The sequence below is a fragment of the Octopus sinensis genome, linkage group LG3 (genome assembly GCF_006345805.1).
Source record: "Octopus sinensis linkage group LG3, ASM634580v1, whole genome shotgun sequence".
NCBI classification, from domain to species: Eukaryota; Metazoa; Mollusca; class Cephalopoda; order Octopoda; family Octopodidae; genus Octopus; species Octopus sinensis.
In genome coordinates this window covers 10,897,905-10,922,725 of record NC_042999.1, presented here as the reverse complement: position 1 = coordinate 10,922,725, position 24,821 = coordinate 10,897,905, and the positions used below count along the sequence as shown (strand labels likewise).

The 24,821-nt window shown below is 35.4% G+C and overlaps 1 protein-coding gene across 8 annotated transcripts in view; it reads left to right on the top strand.

Moving 5' to 3' along the window:
* LOC115209795 (rho GTPase-activating protein 39) overlaps positions 1-24,821 on the top strand; it is a 511,104-nt gene that overhangs the window by 153,648 nt on the left and 332,635 nt on the right. For 6 of the 8 annotated variants that reach the window (XM_029778339.2, XM_029778338.2, XM_029778334.2 and 3 more), the window contains exon 3: positions 13,669-13,725. The exons of the other annotated variants lie outside the window; for them this stretch is intronic. In XM_029778339.2, coding sequence (XP_029634199.1) covers positions 13,669-13,725 — 57 coding nt within the window. The remainder of the gene's footprint in view (positions 1-13,668; positions 13,726-24,821) is intronic. 8 annotated transcript variants of the gene reach the window in all.

Sequence of the window (24,821 nt, the reverse complement as noted above, 5' to 3'; positions counted from 1 at the left end):
GAGACAGCTGCATAAAGAAGTGCTGATCACTGAAAGTGGATGGTACCTGTTTTTTTAATCCTAACATTTTGAGGAAAATATTTCTCTAAATATTATAATTGTATTAAGTAACTTAGCCATAAGACATTCTTCGTAATGTTAGGAACTGAAACACATATTGGACTCACTCTCATACAATATTACCTCTCACAACTTTCTACTATAAAAATGTTGGAAACTTAGTATTTTTTCGGATATCAATAAAATTTGTTGGACCTATTTTCATGCCATCAGCTGTCGGAGCACTCTGATGGCATGAAAATAAATTTGACTAATTTTATTATTCCCTTAAAAAATACTGAATTTCAAACATTTTTATGGTCAAATAAGTTTAGAGCAATTCCAACCCATAGAAATCACACTTTAAAATAGTGTTTAGCGACAGTGGTGTAATTTTCCTTCAAACTATGAACAGGAGTATAGATACGTACCAGCTTTTACAAATAATTGTTTGTATGAAAAGTAAGGCCCTACATACATCGAATTGCTTTTAAATTAAGTGGCAGTAGAAGAATTATTGTTGAACTTTTAAAAGGTAAGTTTATTGTTATCTATGGCCAGCTATATGTTGGTTGTTGAAGGGTAGGGAATGGAAACAAGCTATTTGTACTGACCCCTGAATGGGAAGACAAAAAATGTTGTTTATCTTGAAGCTTTGCAATAAGTTCCAAGTCAACAAATTATATCATTTGATGAAAACTGTTCATTGCTTGAAAAATATTGTTCAAGTTTGATAAAATTTTATATGTACTCAATGCATGAAGTGTCATTGTTGGGCCCAAGGTTCAATGAAGAGCCTCTCACAGGAGCTAGCTTAAAAAAGCTGCCTTGTCGGGTGGCTTTTAAGCAAGTCCAGCTATAAAAATCCTGTCAAAATAATCACAGAAGTCTGGTGAAGGCTTTTACCTGGCTGGCTCCTGTAAAAACCATCCCACTCAAGCCAGCACAGAAGGTGGATGTTAAACAATTATGATATCTGCCTGTCTGTTATGGACTTCTACACAATTTCCATGTACCAAATTTATTCACCTGGCATTGGTTGGCCCAGTGTTGTAGAAGACATCTGTCCAAGGTGCTGCACAGTAGGACTGAATCCCAAAGCATGTGGTTGCAAATGTTCTTGTCTTTTGCTGTCTGTTTTGTTGACAAGAGCATTAATAATAATTAGTGCATCATTTTGGTTTATTTAGGAGTTGGTATGCTGATCTTCACTACTTCATTTATTGGTATTGTTATAATAATTTTTTTTTTTAGCTTCCTTTGTGACGGAAGCATCAAGTATAATTTGAAGCAAATTTATAAGATTGCCAAGTATGAACTTTTGATACCAACCTGCCCAAGACCACCCTCAGTCTATGATTCAAACTTCCTGTTTTAAGGTGATCATCATCATCATCATCATCATCATCATCATCATTTAATGTCCATTTTCCATAATGGCATGAGTTGGACAGTTTGACTGGGGACTAGCAAGCCAGGAGGCTGCACCAGGCTCCAATCTGATCTAGCAATGCTTCTATAGCTGGGTGCTCTTCCTAATGCCAACCACTGTGAGGGTGTAGTAGGTGCTTTTTACATACTACCGGCATGGGAGCCAGTCAGGTGGCACTGGCATCGGCCACGTTCGGATGGTGCTTTTTACATGCCACTGGCACAGGACCCAGCTAGGGTTGGGGGTGGGGGCTGGCATCGACCACGTTTGGATGGTGCTTTTTACGTGCCACCAGCACAGGAGCCCAGTCAGGCGGGTTAGTAATCTAAAGGAAAATTTCCCATCAAAATTTCATGCTAATTTATGTTCCAAACAGCAGCTTAAGTTATATCATTATATTCATTATTTTCAAATTTCATTGAAATAAAGAGATTGCAACAAAAATATAACAAAAGGGTTTAATTCAGTGCTTATTTTAGAAATATTTTCTTTTAGTGAGTTTGTAGTGATGACTCGTGATCTCTTTGAATAAAGTGTCTTTGTCCTGACCTTGCATATTATTTTCACCTGGTCCTTTCTCTGATGTCTCAGTTAGTTGCTTATTGCTTGAGAAGCAGATTCCTAATGCTAGTTACTAACAGACTAACTCACTAACCCATTAGCATTCAGATTTCCCTGTCAAATGTAATGATTATTTATTCCCATTGATTTGAGTTAGTCATGCATTACTTTGTAGCTTTGAGATTTCAAAGACGGGATTGTTAATTTTTAGAATAACATTGTAGGGTAAGTGTGAGAGGCCAGATCTACCTTGTTCAAAGGTAAAACAGGCAGACTCTTTTGGTCAGAGATTAGGGCTGGTTTAAATGCTAAAGGGTTAAAGCTTTAAGATTAAGTTATGTTGACCTGAAAAAATGATATAAGCAATTCCTTATTTAAATTCTCATTAGTTCTTCATCTTTTAACTTGACCAAACAGCATTGTATCATTTAACCCCTTTTGTTACCACATGTCTATTGAAATACACAACCATTGTTTCAGTTAAATTTGAAAAATAATGAAAAATTTAGTGAAAAAAGCTGATGTTTGGAACATAAACATGAAATTTTAATATAGAGCACCATCCGAGCGTGATCGTTGCCAGAGCAGCCAACTGGCTTCCGTGCCGGTGGAACGTAAAAGGGCACCATTCGAGCGTGATCGTTACCAACGTCGCCTTCCTGGCACCTGTGCTGGTGGCATGTGTAAAAAGATTCGAGTGGGTCTTGCCAATACTGCCTGACTGGCCCCCGTGCCAGTGGCACGTAAAAAGCACCCACTACACTCTCAGAGTGGTTGGCATTAGGAAGGGCATCCAGCTGTAGAAACTCTGCCAGATCAAGACTGGAGCCTGGTGCAGCCATCTGGTTCGCCAGCCCTCAGTCAAAATCGTCCAACCCATGCTAGCATGGAAAGCGGAAGTTAAACGATGATGATGAGAACTCTTAAAATAGAATTTATATCCTAGAACTAGGAGTGGTCTCAGTTCAGTTGGTATCAAGAGGTGAAATGTAATTCTGCAAATAGTATATACTCTGTTCTTCAGATTTCAAAATAAGCCATCACTGTTACCACCTCTCCATCATCACCATTGTTAATTAACCAGTCACTACCATCGTCAGTTGATTGATATAGCTGTAGTTGAATGAATTTATTACAACTAACATATTTGAAAAGGGTTTGAAATTAATTTTTGGCAATCTTTTACTTTTTGTTCATAGTTTATTGTTGCCAGAAAAATTATTGGACTCTTTAAGTACTCTTGTTTAATTTGAACAAAGCATCACCCAAAGTGAGGAAATAAAAGCTGAAGAGTTTTACAAACTGATAGATTCCAAGTAATTATTTTGTTTTGTCTGTTTTGATGCTACTTCTTCAATTTTAGCAAAGGCTTCATTTAAAGAACAGAACAAATGCATAATAAAGTGTGTCCTTAAACTAATTGCTAACCCATCAATTATTTACTAGACATTCTTTTGTTAGATTTAGAATGTGAATGTAATATTAATAATGTAAACATTTGAATGGATAGATCTTATTTTTAATATTTAAGTGAAGTTTAATTCAGCTTTTGAGTAATTTCTTTTCAGAATTTTCATATCAGACATAGTTGATATGAAATGAAATATGTTTAATTTGTGTTTTTATAGGTTATCAGTTTCTTGCTAGTTTTAAATATCTACAGAGGAAAGTCTGCTTTCTTTGGTCTTCTTTGTAGTTGAAATTCTTTTTAGTCCAGTTATAAATAGTTGTTGATGTGGGAAGATTTATAAGAAACTTTCAGTAGTGAATTTGAATGGGTTAGGTTCATATATATATATATATATGGCGTTTGCTAAAAAGCATCCGTGAGGTAAAATCGTGTAGCAAACCAAATGGCGGTGCCCCAGCATGGCCACAGCTCATTAGCTGAAACTGGAAAAATCAAAAAAATCAAAATCATATATCTAGAGAGAGAGATTGGCTCCAACATGTCCAAGCCATGTTAAGAAGTTTGTTTTTTAACCACCCAGGGTTCAGGTTCAGTTCTTGTTTTTGACACTTTGGGCAGGTGCCATCTATAATGGCCCTGGGTTGACCAAAGCCTTGTGAATGGATTTAGTAAATAGAAACGAAAAGAAGTCTGTTGTGTGTGTATGTATATATGTGTCTATATATATGTGGGTGTATTTGTATCTTCTTGTCATTGTGCAATAGTTGTAAATGAGTGTCACTGTCATACAAACGGTGTCCTTTGTTTCAATTCTCGTGTGAAAACACGTCTGCCTATGGGCCAATATTATCTTATTTGGAAACAAATGAAGGTTGGTGACAATGGTGGTGTCTTGTTATAAAAAATTTGCCTCACTGAATTCCATCCAACTCATACAATTATGGAAAAGTAGATGTTAAAACAATAATGATAGTATTTGGGTTTCTTTACTATAGTAGCAATGACAATTTTATCTTACTTAAAAAGAGCCTTCCAGCTCCAACCCCAGCCCTAGCAGCCATGTTGAGGTGATATTTCTGATAGTGTTACACTGGCAATTAATTCAAAGAAGAATTAGATTAATTTTCATAGCTGAAGAGAATTTGATATGATAGTTTCTACTTATATATGTGACTACAATAAATTCCCATGATTAACTTTAAATTTTAGAGCCATTTTCCCAGAAAGTGAGAAGAGTTGAAGGCTGTAAGGCTGAGCTATTTTCCATTGAAATCATTGTGCCAAAATATCAGATGAAGATCATCTTCATCTTACTAAGTTTTTCAAATAGGTTTGACTACCAGAAGAAAAGGTGGTTGCAGAAAGCATGGCAAGGACGACATTGAAGCTTGATGACACATTGTGGCTCACTGGATCCAGTCAAGCCATCCAAGCCATGCCAGCCTGAAAGATGAACATTAAAGAAGGATGTTAGTGTATATTGTTTCCTAATTATTTAAGAGTCAAAATAAGAAGAAAAATATCCGTACAGATATGAAACCTTGTTAATGGTGGTTTCTGTTTATGAATTAAAAATTGATTCGGTTATACATACCCAATCGAACAATGTTGTAATTTGTCTGAAATCAATAATCTCTTTGCTTGTGTTTGCCACCATTTCAGTAAAAAGATTCATAATGCTCCATAGATGAAGTTATCGAATTTTATTGTTAAATTTCTCTTTTTTCTTTCTTCTTCTTGTATGTAATTCCTTTCCAGTCTGCAATGTCAGATTGATTACTTTTGTTGCTTCAACGCTGCTCATGCCTTTTTATTTACTTTCTAATTATTTTTAAGTAAAGAGAAAAAAAAACTTTCACTTTATATTAGTATTATTATTTTTTTTGTTTGGTCTTCAACAAGATTGATTTCATATGTTTGTTGTATACTTTTCTAAAGACTAGACACTTGGTGGTAGGTGGGTGGGAATCTAGATGTTTCACCAATTTGTTGAGCCTTACTTTATGTAAATCAAAATCTTAAGGAAATTAAAAAGAAGGAATACAGTCAGGAAAATTAAATAAATAAATGGAAGATGCTTATTTCTATAATTTTTAAAATTTAAAATTTAAAATGGTTCTGTAATAAAGATGGAAAATTTAATATATATCTTAATTTGCTTATTTCAGTGATCAAAAAATTATTTCAGTTGAATTAACGAACCAATTTATTTCATTAGCCTCTCCTTGATTTCCAGTTGTTTACATTACATTTTATTTTGATATCTAATGAAGGTGACAGAAATGGTAGGGCACTGGACATGCAGTGTTTACTTGCTTCACCTTATGCCTTAAGTTCAAATCTCACTGAGGTCCACTTTATTTTTCATCCTTCTGGGGTTGATAAAATAAGTAACAGTTAAGTGAATTCGGTATAATACTCTCCCAAAATTTGTCTTGTACTGAATGTTAGAAACCCTTAATTTGCCATTTGATGTAATACCTCAATTAAACTTGCCCAACTCACTACTGACATATATAGTCACTATGAAAATGTTTGCATCTGTTTTATTAAATTTTAGTTACAAAAAAAATGTGGTATAAATTTCTTTTATCATTTATGTATTTATACTTTATATATTTTCATTCTTTCGTTGAGGATGTATTTAGCTTTTGTTACTTATATTCCAAATTTCTTGTAAGGAGGTGGCCAAAATACACCTTGTTATTTATCTAATTTCATTTAAAAGTAGTATTCACCACATCTGCAAGGTGACTCCCAATTCTGCTGCCAGCTTTAGGTTGTTCATTAGGAAAGATGAGTTGCCTAGCCATGAGAATTGTTCTGTCACCTACTTAATGCTAATTCTCTCTCTCATATATATATATGTATGTATATATATATGTATATATATATATATATATATATCTCAGTGGTGAAGGGTGACTAGGAAACTAGGGCATGCAGTCCACCCACCCCCATTGAGGTTGGGTAGGGTTCCATGTGTCCCACTCTCCCCTGTTTTCTGTGAAAAGCATAGTGTTATACATGCTTTGAAAATGTAGGGCGTCTGAAAATGAAAATAGTTTTCCCCCCTATGATGCACTGTTTTGAAGTAGTTAGTAAGACACAAGAAATGTACATATAACTTTGGAAATCACCTTCCAACAATTTCATCCAATAATTTCATCATATTGTCAAATTTAAGAAATAATTTGAAATTCTTTTTAACATTTGGAAGAAAATTCGACATTCACGAACTCTTGAAGCTGATTGAGTGTACCAAATTAAGTGAATGTGTATAACAATGTACAACTTCTGTCAGTGATCCAGCTTTTCTGTCTTTACTGATGTCGACTTATCCCCTAAACATTTCTTGAAGCCTTTCCTTCTCATCAACAAATCACAAAATGTGAAACAGTTAAGATTTCATTTGAAGGTCTGTAGTCTCACCAAGCATAACAGCAATAAATGCTGTTTTTTCCCCAATCATTTGCTTGTAACAACTATACAATGAAATAATTTTGTTTTGAATATCACTTGAAAGTGATATTCAATATCACTTCAAAACTGAGAGAATGTATTCTTGTACTGACAAACTTACGGACATGGGAAACAGAAAAACTTGTCCAGAATGGGTCCTCTCGTCATTCACTCAGACTATTCATAATATTTTCAATCAAAATAACGATGACATTTCTTGCTGCCCAATTCAGTTTTGATTTTCAGCTTAAGATTTGGTTTCTCTTTTCTAAGAATGATAATATTCATATGTTTCAAAGTTGGGGAAAGTAGAGAGAAAACTGAACTAATTGACCCTTTTGCCATCCTGGGGGTGATTGAAGGCATGAGAAATTCTACTGGGTTATAATTTTTAAAAATGATTTGAAGGTTTAAGCTAATAGATAATTTAGGCGCTAGTTTACTTTTTTTTTTTTTTACATAAAGGAGGTAGCAGAGCGGAGGCCAAGAACTACAGACCTATCTCTCTGACCTCACACATCAGCAAGGTCATGGAACGAATAGTCAGAAGGAAACTGATCACCTTCCTTGAAGAGAATGACTTGCTGCCTGACACCCAACATGGTTTCCGACCAGGAAGAAGCTGCTTAACTCAGCTCCTACAACACTATGACTGGGTGCTGAAACGACTGCTCAACCACTCAAATGTGGAAGTGATATATCTCGACTTTGCAAAGGCCTTTGATAAAGTCGATCATGGAATGATATGTCACAAACTGCGTGATCTTAGCATAGTTGGAAAACTGGGAGAATGGCTTCATGACTTTCTGAAAGATAGAAGTCAGGTGGTAGTAGCCAATGGGGCCACTTCCATTAACACACAAATAGTGAGCAGTGTTCCGCAGGGCACTGTTTTGGGACCACTACCATTCATAATGGCCCTCTCAGACATGCTCTCAGCCACGCAGAGAGCCACGATCACAAGTTATGCAGATGATACAAAAGTTTCACAGGCAATACAGAACCCTGAGGACACTAAACACCTGCAATGTGAGCTGGACAAAATATACAAGTGGGCTGAAAAGAATAGCATGCAGTTCAATGCTGAAAAGTTTCAAGCTTTATGCTATCAGCATGCAAAACTGAATGCAATACCCAATGAATACACTGGACCCGGAGGAATTGCAATCCCAGAGGCACAATCAGTGCGTGACCTGGGTATTTACATGAGTGATGACGCAACCTTTCGTGTACATGTTGCTAAATTGGCAATGAAATGTAGACGATTGGCCGGATGGATTCTCAGAACCTTTAGAACAAGAGAACAAGAAACCATGATGGTCCTCTGGAGGACACTTGTCCTAAGCCACTTTGACTATTGCTCTCAGCTATGGTCACCATCCAGTGTCAAGTTGATCACAGAACTTGAGGCGATCCAACGTAGCTACACGAAGAAGATAGCCTCTGTGCAGAATATAAGCTACTGGGAAAGACTCAAGAGATTAAAACTCTATTCCTTGGAGCGTAGGTGAGAAAGATATGCCATAATATACATCTGGAAGATTCTGGAAGGACTTGTCCCAAACTTTGGCATTGAGAGTTACACAAATGCCAGAACTGGGCGCCACTGTGTGGTGCCTAGGACTCCAAATTTGCCATCAAGATGTAGGACAAGATACTGTGATAGCCTGGGCTTCCGAGGCCCACAGCTCTTCAATATCCTCCCGAAGAACCTAAGAGACCTGCATGGGGTGGATGTAGATGTCTTTAAAATGAAACTGGATCTCTTCCTGTCAGGTGTCCCAGATGAACCAACTTCACGGCAGGAGGTGCAGATGAGGGCAGCTGCATCGAACTCTCTCATGCACCAAATAGCAGTTGCTAAAAAGCATTCGTGAAGTAAAACCATGTAGCAACACCAAATGGCGGTGCCCCAGCATGGCCACAGCTCGTGAGCTGAAACTAGAATCAATCAATCATGACCTTTCTGGAATAACTTTAAATATTTAAAATTAAATTTTAACGCATTGGCATGAATGAATGGATAAAAACTTTTACTTTTTAATTACACACTTATACATTGCTAGTTCCTTCTATGTGAAACTCTGGAGTCATATACTGAAATCAGGTCTTAAGAAGGGATCAACAATTCTCTCTCCATTTGTTAAATCTTTTTAGGAAGCAAGCATGGGTGTGTGGTAAGAAGTTTGCTTCCCAACCACATGGTTCCAGATCCAGTCTTCTACTATATTCTTGGGCTGACTGAGACCTTGTAAGTGAACTTGATAGAGGGAACCTGTGTGTGTGTGTGTGTGTGTGTGTGTGTGTGTGTGTGTCCTTCACCAACACTCGACCACTGGTGTTGGCGTGTTTCTGTACCCGTAACTTAGCAGTTTGGCATGAGCGACCAAAAGAATAAGCACCGGTCTTTAAAAAAAAGTTCTAGGATAGATTCATTAGACTAAAGATTATTTAAGGTGGTGCCCCAGCATGGCCACAATCTACTGATCGTGTACTCTTTGGTACCGAATAATCATATGAAAGCAATAAAACAAACTTGTAAATTGACTAAATATGCATTTCTTGTCTAAATCTGTCTGACTATGGGGAAAGCCCCAGGAAAGTCACTCACTTTAAGAGGAGGAAAAAAAAAAGTTGACAATGTGTCTGCTGGCTTAACATGACTGAAAGGCAAGCAGTAAAATATCTGCTTTCCCTATCTTGGTCACTGCTCTTACTATGACTGAAAGCAAGCAGCAAAGCGTTTGCTTTCTGTTGACAACACAGCTCAAAGGCAAGCAGTAAGATATCTTTCTTTTGCCTTTCTTTCTCTTTATACTAAGAAATGAAGGAATGTGAATTTAAATATGATTACAATAAACCTAGTGAAAATTATCAACAATCAATTATATATTACACAAAAATTATTTATTGTGGAAAAGTAGTAAGGCATGCATTGCATGCAAAGACTCTTCACCCCTGATATATATATATATATATATATATATCAGGGGTGAAGAGTCTGCATGCAATGCATGCCTTACTACTATATATATATATATATATATATATATATATATATATATATAGACACCATATATAAAATGGTGGTAAGTGCAAGTGTTCTGTAATATTTTTTAGCTTATAAAAGAAATTCTTTTGTGACATTATGATAAAAACCTCATTCAGTAACTGCATAACAGAAAAGTTTTTGGTTCAGTTCCTTTTGGGTATGTATATATAAATAGCTGTGTGTGTATATATATATGCACACACAAATTGTGTTGAATGAAAGCTTCAGTGGAAATGTTATGAGGGGTAGAATCTATTCCCTAATGTTTTACATCTGCTTTTAAATAGTGCATCTTTCACATGTCACTTCCTTTTAGTGTTTGTCTTTAATATTGATACGGCTTTATTTAAATACTCAGTCAACTGTCTCTTTTCGAGTTGAACATTTACGATTTCAATCCAGATGCATAAAGATTGCCCCAGCCTTCATCTTTCCCTAATAGGTCATTTCTGTTCACTCTATCATAAACTCACTTGAGTTTCACTGTCTTTAAGCCTGTCAACAACAATGATTGCTTTATTCATTCCTATGTTTAGTTACACATTTCATTTTGCCTTCTGTGTTGCAAAACCTTTGTAGTTATTCAGTTATTTTATTTTTGTAGAAATATATTTTTGTCATGAATGGAGCATGACCTACTCTTTATATTCAGAAAATTCCATTTCTATGAGTAATGATTATTTAAGCAACCTCTACTTTTGATAAACATTGAAAGATAGTGTATGATAGTATATGCTATCTTAGACTATTATAATTGTTATGGTTGCAGTTGTTGAATAGGCCTAATTAGTTTTGCTTGAGCAGTTGTTTGGTAGAGGGAGTGTTGATTAAATGTTTGATGATAAACCACAAACTGAATTTGCTTGTTTAGGCTATAGCTGTTGTTTCTTTTTTCTTCTTTGCATCATGTAGCATTGCAACTCACCTTTATACAAGAACTTCACAGTATAATTGACTTGTTTTTGTGTTAACTTGCTGTGCTGACTTCAAGACTTCATTATTTTGGCTTGGAGAGGGATGGATCTATATCTGATTATAAACAACATGAAAAAGGAAATCTTCAAGTTGGGTTCCTACATCCAAATAACCAAATATACAACACTATTTTACACATTTTAGAACATCAACATTTCCATGGAACAACTCGTATTAATATCAGTTTGTCTATTTCTTAGTTCTGTATTAAATACTGTAACAGCTTAAGGTTCAAGGGTCCACATTTTTTCAATACCTTGCTAATAACCTCAGAGATCCACGAGGTATAGATGTGACTGTGTTGAAAGGATTTTTATTTGAGATACCAGATGAAACCACATCATGACATGAAATAAAGAAGGGTAGATTTGTCCAATTCATTGCTGCATTGGAACCAAATCCAGAGAGAGGGTTGGGAAGTGAGTTTGAAATAAACTGGCTGTTGCACTAATTGTGGTGCCTTGGCATGGCCATAGCCCCTGGCTGAAACCAATAAAAAATAGTGTTTGATTTTTATAACCATTCTGAGTCCATTCTAATTTCTAACATATCTTTTTTTTGACCCCTTTTTTCCTAACAACACTTTTCTCTCCATTGCCTTCTATTCTGACAATCAACTTGACTTCCTGCCATTACTTTTCCACCTGTTCACCATATTTTTCGTTTGGTGGCCTTTTATAACCTGTTCAGTATAGACATCTTGCTGAATCTACATAATATTTCTGTCATCAATTTTAAAATCTCCTGTCATCATCATCATTCCATACAACACAAAGGGCAAACACAACCGTAGCACTTTCCCATTACATATCATAGTTGCTGCCCGTCTAAGACAATCTGAAATTTAAGATATTATTCAAAGGTATTTTGGCTTTGTTCTAGAACCTACTTTTCAACTGCATTTCCTGTTGTAAATTGTCTAACACAGTGTTTTTCAACCTTTTTTTTTTCCCCCCACCCATGGACTCCTCTAAATCTTGTCTTATTTGGATGGACCCTCATAACCAGTCAATGTTTTGAAAAAAATCACATTTTTATAATTAAATATTTTAAGGAATTGCATAAGAAATATTTTGTATATTGTAAAAGTATAACCAATTTATTGCTGGTAAATTCTAGCAACAAAATCTTATATGGACCCTAAAATGTCCTAAGGACCCTGGTTGAGAATCATTGGTCTAACACAGAAGAATTTATGGATAGATTCAACAGCAGAGTGGAATGTATCTTTCATACATTCAAATAAATGGAATGTGGGGGAATGAAAATGTCTCGTATCATTTAAAGGATTCGGTCACTTTTGAAGAATTCCATTCAGGCTGCTGTCTTAGTGCTCAGTTTGTTGTCATCTAAGACTATGGCCTGGATATGTGGATCTCTTTTCTCTTTTACTTGTTTCAGTCATTTGACTGCGGCCATGCTGGAGCACCGCCTTTAGTCGAGCAAATTGACGCCAGGACTTATTCTTTGTAAGCCCAGTACTTATTCTATCGGTCTCTTTTGCCAAACCGCTAAGTGATGGGGACGTAAACACACCAGCATCGGTTGTCAAGCAATGCTAGGGGGACAAACACAGACACACAAACACACACATACATATACATATATATGCATATATACGACAGGCTTCTTTCAGTTTCTGTCTACCAAATCCTTTCACAAGGCATTGGTCAGCCCCGGCTATAGCAGAAGACACTTGCCCAAGATGCCACGCAGTAGGACTGAACCCGGAACCATGTGGTTGGTTAGCAAGCTACTTACCACACAGCCACTCCTGCGCCTATCTGTTGGTATTGTTTTACATGTCAAGAAAGATATGGATGTCTTAGTTTCTCATCTTCACCCTGTCAGATTTTTAAGATTTCGTGCATGTGAATGCTTCTTCATTGGCTAAAAATAACCTTATTTGCATAAAACTCAACAATTCATTTTATGTATTCATATGCTTTCTTTTTATTTCTCTTTCTATGATGGTTGCTTGCCTCAAAATAAAATAAAAATAACTCACAAAACAACATATATATATATAAGTATATATATATATGTATGAATCTGTTGAAATAGAAATAGTAAAAAGATCATAAAATGCCTTTAAGGTTTTTTTTGTCTTTTAAATCTTAAACTTGCTCATTTTTTCTTAAGGAGCATGTTAAAAGATAAATTTATCATTTTACATTTGAAAATATGTAAAAATATTGGAAATAAGAAAACCACATCACAATTATGATCTTTATTTCATGTAAGAATTGAATAAATTCTGAATTTTTTCATTTTTTCTTTATTCAAGTTGTATACAATAATTTGGTTTTACTTTTGTTGCTTCTTATTATTATTATTATTATTATTATTATTATTATTATTATTATTATTATTATTATCATTATCATTATTATTATTATTGTTGTTGTTGTCAGCAAACTGGCAGAATTGTTAGTGTTCCAAACAAAATGCTTTATGGCATTTCTTCCAGTTCTTTATGATCTGAGTTCAAATTCTGCTGAAGCCATCCTTGCCTTTCATCCCTTTGGGGTCAATAAGAGAAAGTACCAGTCATGTACTGGGGTTGCTGTAATTGACTTGCCCCCACCTCTCGAAATTGCTGGCCTTGTGCCTATAGTAGAAACTATTATCATTATTATTATTATTATTATTATTATTATTATTATATTATTATTATTATTATCATCGACCGTTCAGTTATTTATGATAACATTTCATTTACATTTTTCTTTTTAGCTTTACTTCATCATCAGCTGAATCTTCACAGTTATCTGACTCTTCAACATCATCCAGGTTTTCTCACTACTTTGTTTATTTGTCAACTGTTCCACTGTTTACACCCCACTCCACCCAAACACCCTGCCACCTCCCACTGCTACCTTTCCAAATCCTATCGTTTATTTTGTGTTTGTTGTATGATTAGTTCCAACCACACTGTTAATTACTACATTCTTCGCCAGAGTTCTTTTATATTCAGAATATAAACAACAGAATTCGAGCAAAATTGTCTGCTTGTTTGATATTTTGTTTTTTTTTTGCTCTTTTTTTTTCTGTTTTGTTTTTGTATTTTTTGCTTTGTTCTTTTATGTGTATTTATCTTTAGTTTTAGACCTTGTATACTTTGATCAAAGTGAATTTTAAAACAGAGAACTTACTCATTTTCTTTTCCAAATACTAATTAAAAAATATAGTGTCTCGGTTTCATGTTTGAGATTGTTTTAACGCATTGTTTAACTTCAATGTCTTTGCTATGTGTGTATGTGTGTGTGTTTTGCAGACAAGACAGTTTACAATTTCTGAATGTTGTTACATGTGCTTCTTCTTGGTCTTCTTGGATATTGTCTAACTGTTGTGGTGCAGAAGATCAATTGAAATTGAAAATATTCCTACCTTCATATGTCTTTTTTTCTTCTCTAATCATAAAACATTACTATATTTCAATAGCTATGCAATAATCACTATATCTGTGCACCTCATGGAAGGGAAGTAGTAGTTAGAACTAGAAGTGTACCAGTTGTTTGAGAATTTTATATTTTGAAGTTAGATGTTAAATATTTTTTCAACTGAAACTGGAGAAAATTCATCTACAGTACCAATCCATTAAAATATATCATCACCATCATCATCATCATTTAATATCTATGTTCTATACTGGCATGAGTTTGACTGGAATCAACAGGTCCAAAGACTATATCATACTCCAGTGTCAGCTTTGGTATGATTTCTATGGCTGGATACCCTTTCAAACACCAACTATTTTACAGCAGTTACTGGGTGCTGTTTTCATGGCACCAGAGATTAGAGAGGTCACCACGTAGTCTAAGATCCTCTTTGACTACGTGGAGAAGCAGTTCAGAGATATATGGCTTCATGTTATGGGATGAGGGGTTAAAGTAAGAAAGAAGTGGCCAGAACAGAGCAGGTGTCTTGTTGAAGAGGAGCTACATGGTTATTCACATGAGTGAAAAGAGGGTGGGAATGGATGGAGTGGAACAGGAAAGAGATAAACATAATGGTGATAAAGTGTCATAGCACAGTGAGTAGCAGAGATGAGATAACAAGAAGTGTGGGTGGATAGAGTCTATGGAATTTCTATGCGTGCATCTGTGTGTATTTTATATGTGCATGTGTGTATTTGTGCTTTTATTTGTATGTATATATGCATGCATATATGTGTGTGTATATGTGTATGTATAAATGTGTGTGTTTATGAATGTGTGCATATGTGTGTTTGTATGTGTATACAAGGCAATGTGTATGTGCGTATATAAATACACACATAATGTACTGTCATGGCTGTATATCTAACATGTTTACAGTCACTTGGTTTTGGGTTCAGTGTCACTTTGCGAAGGAACCCAACTGGGTGATGAAACACATGTGAAGTGGCCACCAGGGTAGATTGGTTGGGGTGGATTGATGAGAGTGTGATGATGGGGATGGGATTTTGTGTTCATTTGGGGAAGTAGATGTGTGTGTGTGTGTGTGTCTGTGTTTGTGCATAGAATGCTGAAAGTATGGTGATAAGTCCACTTCTCAAACAAGGTTACCCACTATTGTTGGACTTGTGTCATATATATCTGTGTGTGTTTAAAATCTATCTCCTCTACTGCAAGACACCTATTTCTCTCCCTCTATTCATCTGCTAACTTTTCACCACCTGGCACTAAGACATTGTCTTGAAATTTACTTGGTAATCTCACTGCTGCTTGTGCCACATAAAAAGCACTTGGCACACTCTGTAAAGTGGTTGGCATTAGGAAGGGCCTCGTCCAGCTATACAAACCATTCCAAATCAGACAGTAGAGTTTGGTACAGTCTTCTGACTTGCCAACTCTTGTCAAAATGTCCAACCCATGCCAGCACAGAAAATGGACATTAAATGATGGTAGTGCTAGATAACAGATATATTTAAATATATTTTGTGAACACTTGTGTGTGGGTGTAGGAGATCAGATAATTTAAGATTAATCCATAAATCTTTTGGGTGGATGCCAACTGTTAACTGGAAGTTAGAGATATCAGTAATTTGTCGAGGGAATGATGAGGGAGACTTCTGGTGAAAATATAATCTCTAATTTAGAGTTTAATGTAATTGGAGGAGTTACCCTCTAAAAAAAAAATAAATAAAATAAAAGTCTAGGTATTGGATTTTTAGCACTGAAAACAGTTTCATTTTCTTTTTTTTTCTTTCTGCTTGTTAACTTTGTTGGCAAAGCTTATTCTGCAACAGCATTTTTGAAAAGAAAGGAAAAAAAGAAAGTGTTAAAAACATTTCTATTATTCGGAACTCCAAACAAAAACTGTTTGACATTTGAAACTGCTCCCATCTAGTAATTATTTCCTGCATCTGTAGTGCACTGGTTTCGTTGTTTTCTGTCATGTTTAGTCACACTAAACATAGCTAATCATGTTACCGTATCACTAGTGTGTAATAGTTATTACTATGGAGTGGATGTGATGCTGTTGTCAGTTTGTCTTGATGTTTTTATGTTTGCATACTTTTTTTAATTGTGTTGTGTATTTGTTGTTGCCAAACAGTGCAAACTTATCGGATTAAGCGATGGAATGTGTCTTTGTGTGTCTTGGCAGTAATTAGTATTATTAGCCTGCATGCAGTAGTGCATCGCTGTTGTTGAGCAGACTGCTGTTGTTTGCCGTTTCGTGTATGTCAACCTTACATTCATTGCATGTGTATATGCATGTACACACACACACACTCTCTCTCAGTGTGTGTGTGTAAATATGATGTTTAAGATATTCTGTTTTCATACACCATCTCAGTTGCATGGTTCGTTTGAATTGCCCCTAAAATTAAAAATAATAAGAATAAAAGTAAACAAATGTTTGTTTTTTTTTTCTGCATTGAAATTGTCTCAGGATGTATATTGTAGGGAGACTGGAATTTATAAATTAAGATGAAAACAGTTTCTGGTTCAATATTATCTCAGTTTTATAAACAAACAACATGCACAACTATGTGTACATCTGCTTATGTACGAGTATTTGTAATTGTGTGTATGTGTACAGCACTAGATACATCACATCATTGATATAAATATATATACTAGTAGTATCGCCCAGCGTTGCTCGGGTTTCTAAGGGAAATAACTATAAAGCATTTTTAGAGAGTTATAGCCAAAAGATAGCAAAAAAATGCATTAAAAATGGGAAAAAAATGATGGTAATTTTTTTTTTAAATCGTTGACTCATCGTAGACATTTTTAGAGAGTTACTTCCCTTATATAATAGCGAAAAAATGCATTAAAATGGAAAAAAAAATTATGGTAAATTTTTTTTTTAAATCGTAGACTCATCGTAGACGCGCACTAATACCCAGAAGGGCTCTATATGAATCACGACTATAAGATACCCGGTTTTGGTTAAACTGCACCGCAAATTGTGGGAGTAGTTAGAAATCTAAATCGTAGGAGACAGACACACAACCTTACTTTTATATATGTATATATATATATACAAGCAACGTTTAGGTTAGTTGAAATATGTTTGTGACATATTTCAACTGCTAAACGGCAAATTCACTGCAGTTGCTATGGAGAACACTTCTCTCTTCCACCTGCATACTCGTGTTTCCCATTGATGCTGTACTTTTAAAATGTACAGTTGTTAGTTGCTTCACAGCTGAATGAGAATATCTGCATCATGGACAATTCTAAGCAAGTAGGCAGTACGTATCAAAGGGCCGTGTATGCCAGAATCGGTAGAGCACCAGCCCTATATTTCAGACACCATTGAAGACCACTTTGTGTCTTATACGTCTAAGTTTCATAAAATAAGTATCTTTATTATACTGAGTCAGTTTAATGGATTCTGCCCTCCACTTTGAATATGACATTAGATGAGTAACATTAACCAAGATATCAAACTGCTGCCTGCCTCTGTATATCTCTGCATATATGATGTATGCACAGTATGCCTGAATGGTTAAGAAACTCGCTTTACAAGGTCCTGGGTGCATTTGTTCTCTGTGATATCTTGCACAAATTGTTATTTTTTTTTTCCATCTTTGAGTTAACTCATAACTTGTGAAACTGATTTGATGGAAACTATATAGAAACCTTTTGGTTGGGTTGTAACTGTAATTCAAAAGCAACAACTTTGCTACATTCTGTAGCTCAATGATTTTGTATGAGTAACTTTGCATTAAGGGCACGTTATGCTTTTGGAATACTCAGCCACATGTTAATTCAGAGGCAGGAAATTCAGATGATTGAACAATTGAATCTTACTTGTTGGATGAGGGTGATACACCATTGTGTGTGTGTGTGTGTGTGTGTGTGTGTGTGTGTGTGTGTGTGTGTGTGTGTGTATGGCTATGTATATGTATGCATTTATATGTGTCTGTATATATGTGTATTTGTGTATATGTGTGTATGTATACATGTGAATGTGTGTATATGTATGTATGCATGTATATATATATATATATATAGATGTGTGTGCGTATATACACACACACATCATCATCAGGAAGTACAGTGCAGTTTCCATGGGGAATAAATTCCATGTTTTTGGACAAAAGCATCTATGTTTGAGAAGCTGGCAGCAACTGGCTCAAACAAAGAGGCTGTAAAATTCTGCTCTTTCTATTTCCCACTGATCAGCTTTTCTTGGAAGAAGGGTTCTGTCTGAAACGTCCAATTTCCCACTCACCATGGCACCAGTCCTGGAGCAGGAAAATCCAGAGAGGCTTTATGTAAACTTCTATGTCCTTTTAGAGTTTTAAAATATCTTATTGTCAGTAGAGATATGTTAATTAGAACTAGTAATTAGATGGACTGGTGCAAGTAAGCTATTATGTCACATGCACTTTGATCACTCATCTGAGATAAAGATTTGAGCTAATTGTTTATTACAAATTTGGGTATTGTAATCTGAATATCAAAGTTGTTCGTTACACAGATATTTTTACTGTGTGATAATTGTTCCCATCCTTGTTGATTTAATGGAATTTTTCTTAAATGGAAACAAATTAAAACACTAAAGTTAAAAGTTCAAACCCTGCTAAACCCAATCCATTGAGATTTCTCTCTCACTCTCTCTCTCTCTCTCTCTCTCTCTCTCTCTCTCTCTCTCTCTGTCATAGTCAGCTTTTAAAGAAAGGAGTACCTTAGTGGTTAACATGAGGAAATGTATAGCCGTAAAAGCATCCAAAATTTTATAACCAATCCCATTAATGATGGAATGGAATAATTAATATAAAAGCAATTGCTGTGAAAATGAAACTGAGCTAAGATGCACGAAGGAGAAAAGCACTATTACGTGTCATAAAGATTTCAAAGAGCGATAGAGTGTATAGTTCGATAAAAACAATAATTAAAGTGACTGTGATATCTAATTAAAACCTGATTAATGAAATATGAAAAGACATGGGAGAAATATTTTATGTCCCTAGTAATTAGGTTATGATCAAGTTTGTGTGTTAGTGTAGAAAGGAATAGCTGTGAGGTGTCTAGCAAATGCTGACTTTTAAGTAAAAGTTATATTTGAGGGCTTTAATTTGTATAAAGTTTATTAAAATAGAAGGCATTAAAGAACATAAGAGTTATTTATCTGCTTTAACCTTTCATTACCATATTTCTCTTGAAATACTTTTTGTTTCTATTAATTTGAATAATATAATTAAGGATATAATAAAATAACTTTGTCATTATTAAGCTTGTATTTGGAATTAACAGGAAATTTTGATAGGCTTTAATTTAGATCACTGTCAAGCCAAAAGTTTGTAACCTAGAACTAATTAATTAGTTAATTGGTTGAATGGTTAACTAGTTGACAAATAATAAAGAAGTGAAACAGGACCAGTGTATGTGTTTCTTATTGGCATAATGACCCTACCAAAATAGAACAACATTTATTTCAATACATAATTTCACATTAAGAATCTTGCAAACCATATACAAAAATGAAGTAATAACAAATTAGTTTGGAAAATGGTTAGAACATTTAGAAAAGAAATGAAAACAGTTTATTGGAATTATCCACATTTTGTCAGATGTGTTAATAATAACTATTGACTCCAAATGTAAGTCAAAAACAATTTTATATGAGAAGCATATTATTTTTGGCCAGTTAAGCTGTTATTTCATTAACGTATCTTTTTACTGCAATCACGACGGTTGTTTATTTGACTGCATCAATGACCAAGATCGATACTGAGTCTATTAATTCATTCGGTACCTTTTTCTTTTATGTCTTATCTTTTATGGAGATGTACTTGCATAGCGAGTGACTTGATCTGAGATCGTGTGCTGGAACGAAAACAATTGCAGCGTGGAAGGTGTTTATAAGCCATTTAAGAAACACACAAAAACCGTTAGATTCACTTCCACATTTAAATTTAATTTGCCAAAATATTTTCGTTGCTTTGAGACCGCGACCTGTTCACTGACACGGAGATGCAGCACAAAGTTTTGTCAGTGAACAGGTCGCGGTCTCAAAGCGACGAAAATATACTGACAAATTAAATTTAAATGTTGAAGTGAATCTAACGGTTTTTGTGTGTTTCTTAAATGGCTTATAAAAAACCTTCCACACTGCAATTGTTTTATATTTTACTTTTTATAATACGCCTCTGTCCTTTTGATACTTCTTTATGCAACATATTCAGACGTCCTAAAAACAAAACAGAAGTTTAGCACGTAGAGATCTAAAATACCATAAGGTTTCCAATAAGGTAACTATTCATTGTCATTGTTTTCTGGCAGATTTGGTCACGAGTATCTGATAGCTGTTTTTGTCATCAGCAAACACCTTCTCCTTTTAGATTCCGTTTATAGAAATTGGAGAACTCCTCCCACAAGGGAGGAGGAGGTGTGTCCTGATGATGAAAACCAACAGCAATCAGACAGTCATGTTTGAATTTGCCAGAGTGTATTATGAACAAATAGACACATCATTGCTTGGATTCTCCCTCCTGTTCTGTGTGCACCCCATGAATTATTATTATCTGTTTGGCAGGCATCAGCATGCATCAGTAAATAATTTATTTGCTGAATTATATAAACAAGAGTGTCTGTTTTTCTTAGTCGTCTGCTGGCTGGGTAGCTTTGACTGAGGAGACATACAATAAGGATGAAACACTGCAGTGTCTCTGTCCTTTTACACTGGTGAATTGCGTGTGTTATGGACACATATTTTTTAAAGGGAAGAGATGTTCTCTGAGGACAAAAAACCAACATTAATCAGGTATTCAGGTTTGGATTTTTTCCAGGATGTGTTAAGAATGAATAGACACACCATTGTTTGGTTTTTCTCTGTTCCACATGCACCTCATGAATCATAAATATAAGACATATCTGAGAATATAATGGAACATAGCAACTCATGAGCACAACTAAAGAATAAACACTACAAAAATGTTAAGTGAAATGTCTGCAGTGACACCTTTAGAAGGTCTTAACCCAATACAGGTGTTACTGTTGACAAAACAGCAAAATGATATGCTATTGGAAAATTCATACAGTATCTAATTAGATTTTAGATTATGCCTTTTTTTAAATGAATCTATCAAGATAAAATATAGATGCAGGCATGGTTTTGAGTTCATTGCCACTCCATGGCATCTTGGGTAAGTGTCTTCTACTATAGCCCTTTTCCCAAGGCCAACCAAAGCATTGTGAGTGGATTTAGTAATAGAAACTAAAAGAAGCCTGTTACACACACACACACACACACACACACACACACACACACATATAAATATGTGTGTGTTTTAGTGTTTTCTAACTTTGACATCATCTGGTGGTTGTAAATAAGTATCCTTATCATATAGGCAATGTTCTTCATTTCCAATCTTCTGTAAAAACATGTCCAGCCAGGGGGAAATATTACTTTACTTGAAAACAGGTGAGGGTTGGTGACAGGAAGAGCATCATGCTGTAGAAAATCTACCTCAACAAATTTCATCTGACCTATGTGAACATGGAAAAGTGGACATTAAAAAGCAATGATGGTGTGTGTTGTGTAATGAGATTAAAACTAGTCACTTGCAAAGGAACCTGTCTTATCCATATTTCTTAGATCAGGTTTATCTTATTTTTGAAGTAACACTATAATAATGTTGTTTCTTTAGTCTTGTCAAGCACATGACAGCTAGTGCACTTTCCCCATAAACTTTGTAAAGTGGTTGGTGTTAGAAAGGGCATCCAACCTTAGAAACCAAATCGAAAATGAAACTCAAGATGAGGTCTTCTGATCCATCTAAGCAGCCTCCTCAAGTACATGCTGTCTCTGCTTGTCATCATCCATCCAATGTATGCCAGCATGGAGAGTGGACATAAAATGATGACCTTTCTCTTCAGCTTTTCCCAACATTTTTAATCAATCACTCATTGTTGGGCTGTGAATAGAAGTTACTGAACGTATGTTTTAACTCAAGTTTACTTCTTTGCTTCAAAACTTTTTTGAATTTCTTATGGTAAAATCAAACTATTCTGTATAAAGCAACTTCCATTGTTTTCAGAAGGAAAAAGAACTGGGATGAACTCTTTTATGCTTGCCTTCCAAAATTAAAAATTCCTTAGCACTTTCATAGTAGGGTTTAGCAAATATCTTAGTCACTGAACCAAATCTTACTTTTTAATTATCCACCAGTAGAAGCAAAGCATAAAATATTGTCAAAGTTTAGCACCCTCCCTCCATAAAAAAAAAACGACTTTTTCATTTTACTTTCACTAAATACCTACATCAACAATGATATCACATTAGAGAGATACTATAAAAAAAAATTAGAAAGTTCATATTTCTATCCTAATGAGTCTAACAGTCATTTTAATGTTCTCTACTATGTGTATTATCTTTCATGATTAGTTTTAGTAATCTCTCAAGCATATTATCCTTCCCCTTGGAGCAGTTGGTGGTCTTTGAGATGAATCTATTTCCTGAGAAAATATTTGAGTGACTAATTCCACCCATGGCCATTCGGAATCATTGGGGCAGATCTGTTTTTGCACTCAAGTGTTTTATGGCAGTTTTAGTATTCACTATTTCATTGCTTATTTGATATTTTGTCTTTGCTTTGAGAACAACCTGACTCTTTCCACAATTCTTGAGCATTTTCTGAGTATGAAACTCTCATTCTTTTCTTTTCATAAGCACAGTGCTGCTGAAATTAATCTATACATTCACCACTTCTCTGTAAATTAATTCGATCTTTCGAACTATTTTGCTGTGCTGAGCATTTCACGTCCCTCTTGCTTCAGACAACAAGACTATAATTACATTATGCTTCATACCAACAACTGCTAGGTCATAGGCATCTCTGAAATTCTAATTCTGTAAAAAGTCTTGAAACATACTAGCTAAAAGTTATCGCCCCCACTTCTATAAATAAATATATATATCATCATCATCATCGTTTAGAATCCGCTTTCCATGCTAGCATGGGTTGAACGGTTCGACCGGGGTCTGGGAAGCCAGAAGGTTGCACCAGGCTCCAATCTTGATCTGGCAGTGTTTCTACAGCTGGATGCCCTTCCTAACGCCAACCACTCTGTGAGTGTAGTGGGTGCTTTTTACGTGCCACCAGCACAGGTGCCAGGCGAGGCTGGCAATGGCCATGATCGGTTGGTGCTTTTTACGTGCCACCGACACGGAAGCCAGTCAAGGCGGCGCTGGCATCGGCCACGTTCAGATATCTATATATATATATCATCATCATCATCGTTTAACGTCCGTTTTCCATGCTAGCATGGGTTGGACGGTTCGACCAGGGTCTGGGAAGCCAGGGGCTGCACCAGGCGCCAGTCTGATCTGGCAGTGTTTCTACAGCTGGATGCCCTTCCTAATGCCAACCACTCCGCAAGTGTAGTGGGTGCTTTTTACGTGCCAGGAGAGTCTGGCCGGGTACAGGATGTCACCAACAGTAAACAACATGAATACGAAAACGAATGATCATCATCTTCATTTTAACACCTACTTTCCTATGCTTGCAGGAGTTGGGCAAGAGTATGTTTGGGCAAAGATTTTTACAGCTAAATACCCTCCCTGTCACTAACTTTCCCCTATTTGGAAGTTGGAAATAATCTCCTAGTCTCTCAAATAATAAATAGCTTGGGCAAGCTTATGGGATACAAACAATACTTTGGTTTACAATACTTTGGTTTACAAACAAGAAAGTGAAACACAAGGAAACAAATCATTCTTGCAAACACACACACACACACACACACATACACACACACACACACACACACACACACACACATACACATACAATCATACAACAGGCTCTCAGTTTCCATTTATCAAATCCACTCACATGGCTTGGGTGAGCCCAGAGTTATAAGATCTGCCCAGTGTGCCATGCAGTTGGACTGAACCTGAAACCATGTGGTTAGGAAGCAAACTGACCTACCTACGCATACAGAAAGAGAGAGAGAGAGAGAGAGAGAGAGAGAATTTGGATGAGCTTTGTAAAAGAAATTTTATCTAAGATATCTTACCAAAATCCCTCAACATATATCATTAGAAACCTATCTGATTCCTCTGCACTTCAACAATCTGGTGTTGAAATATTTTGTTTCCTTATCTCTGTATTTTACTGTAATATTTCTATCTTTCACAAAACATAGTATTTACAATTCTCTATATACTATTGGCATAACTGGAATTTGACTCAGTTATAACAGTTATAAAACTCATAGTTAAATAAATATGAAATATATGACTTTAATATGTTTGAGCTAAAAACTACAGAAAACAGACTAATTGATTTGCAAGTAATTCCCATCAACCTTTCTCTTTCTTTCCTTAATCCAAGACTGTCCCTGGTTCTATGACACAAACTTCTGGTTTTAAATGAACTGAATAAAAAATTTCTATTAAAATTTTGTCATGTTCCAGACGCCAGTTTAATATGACAAAAT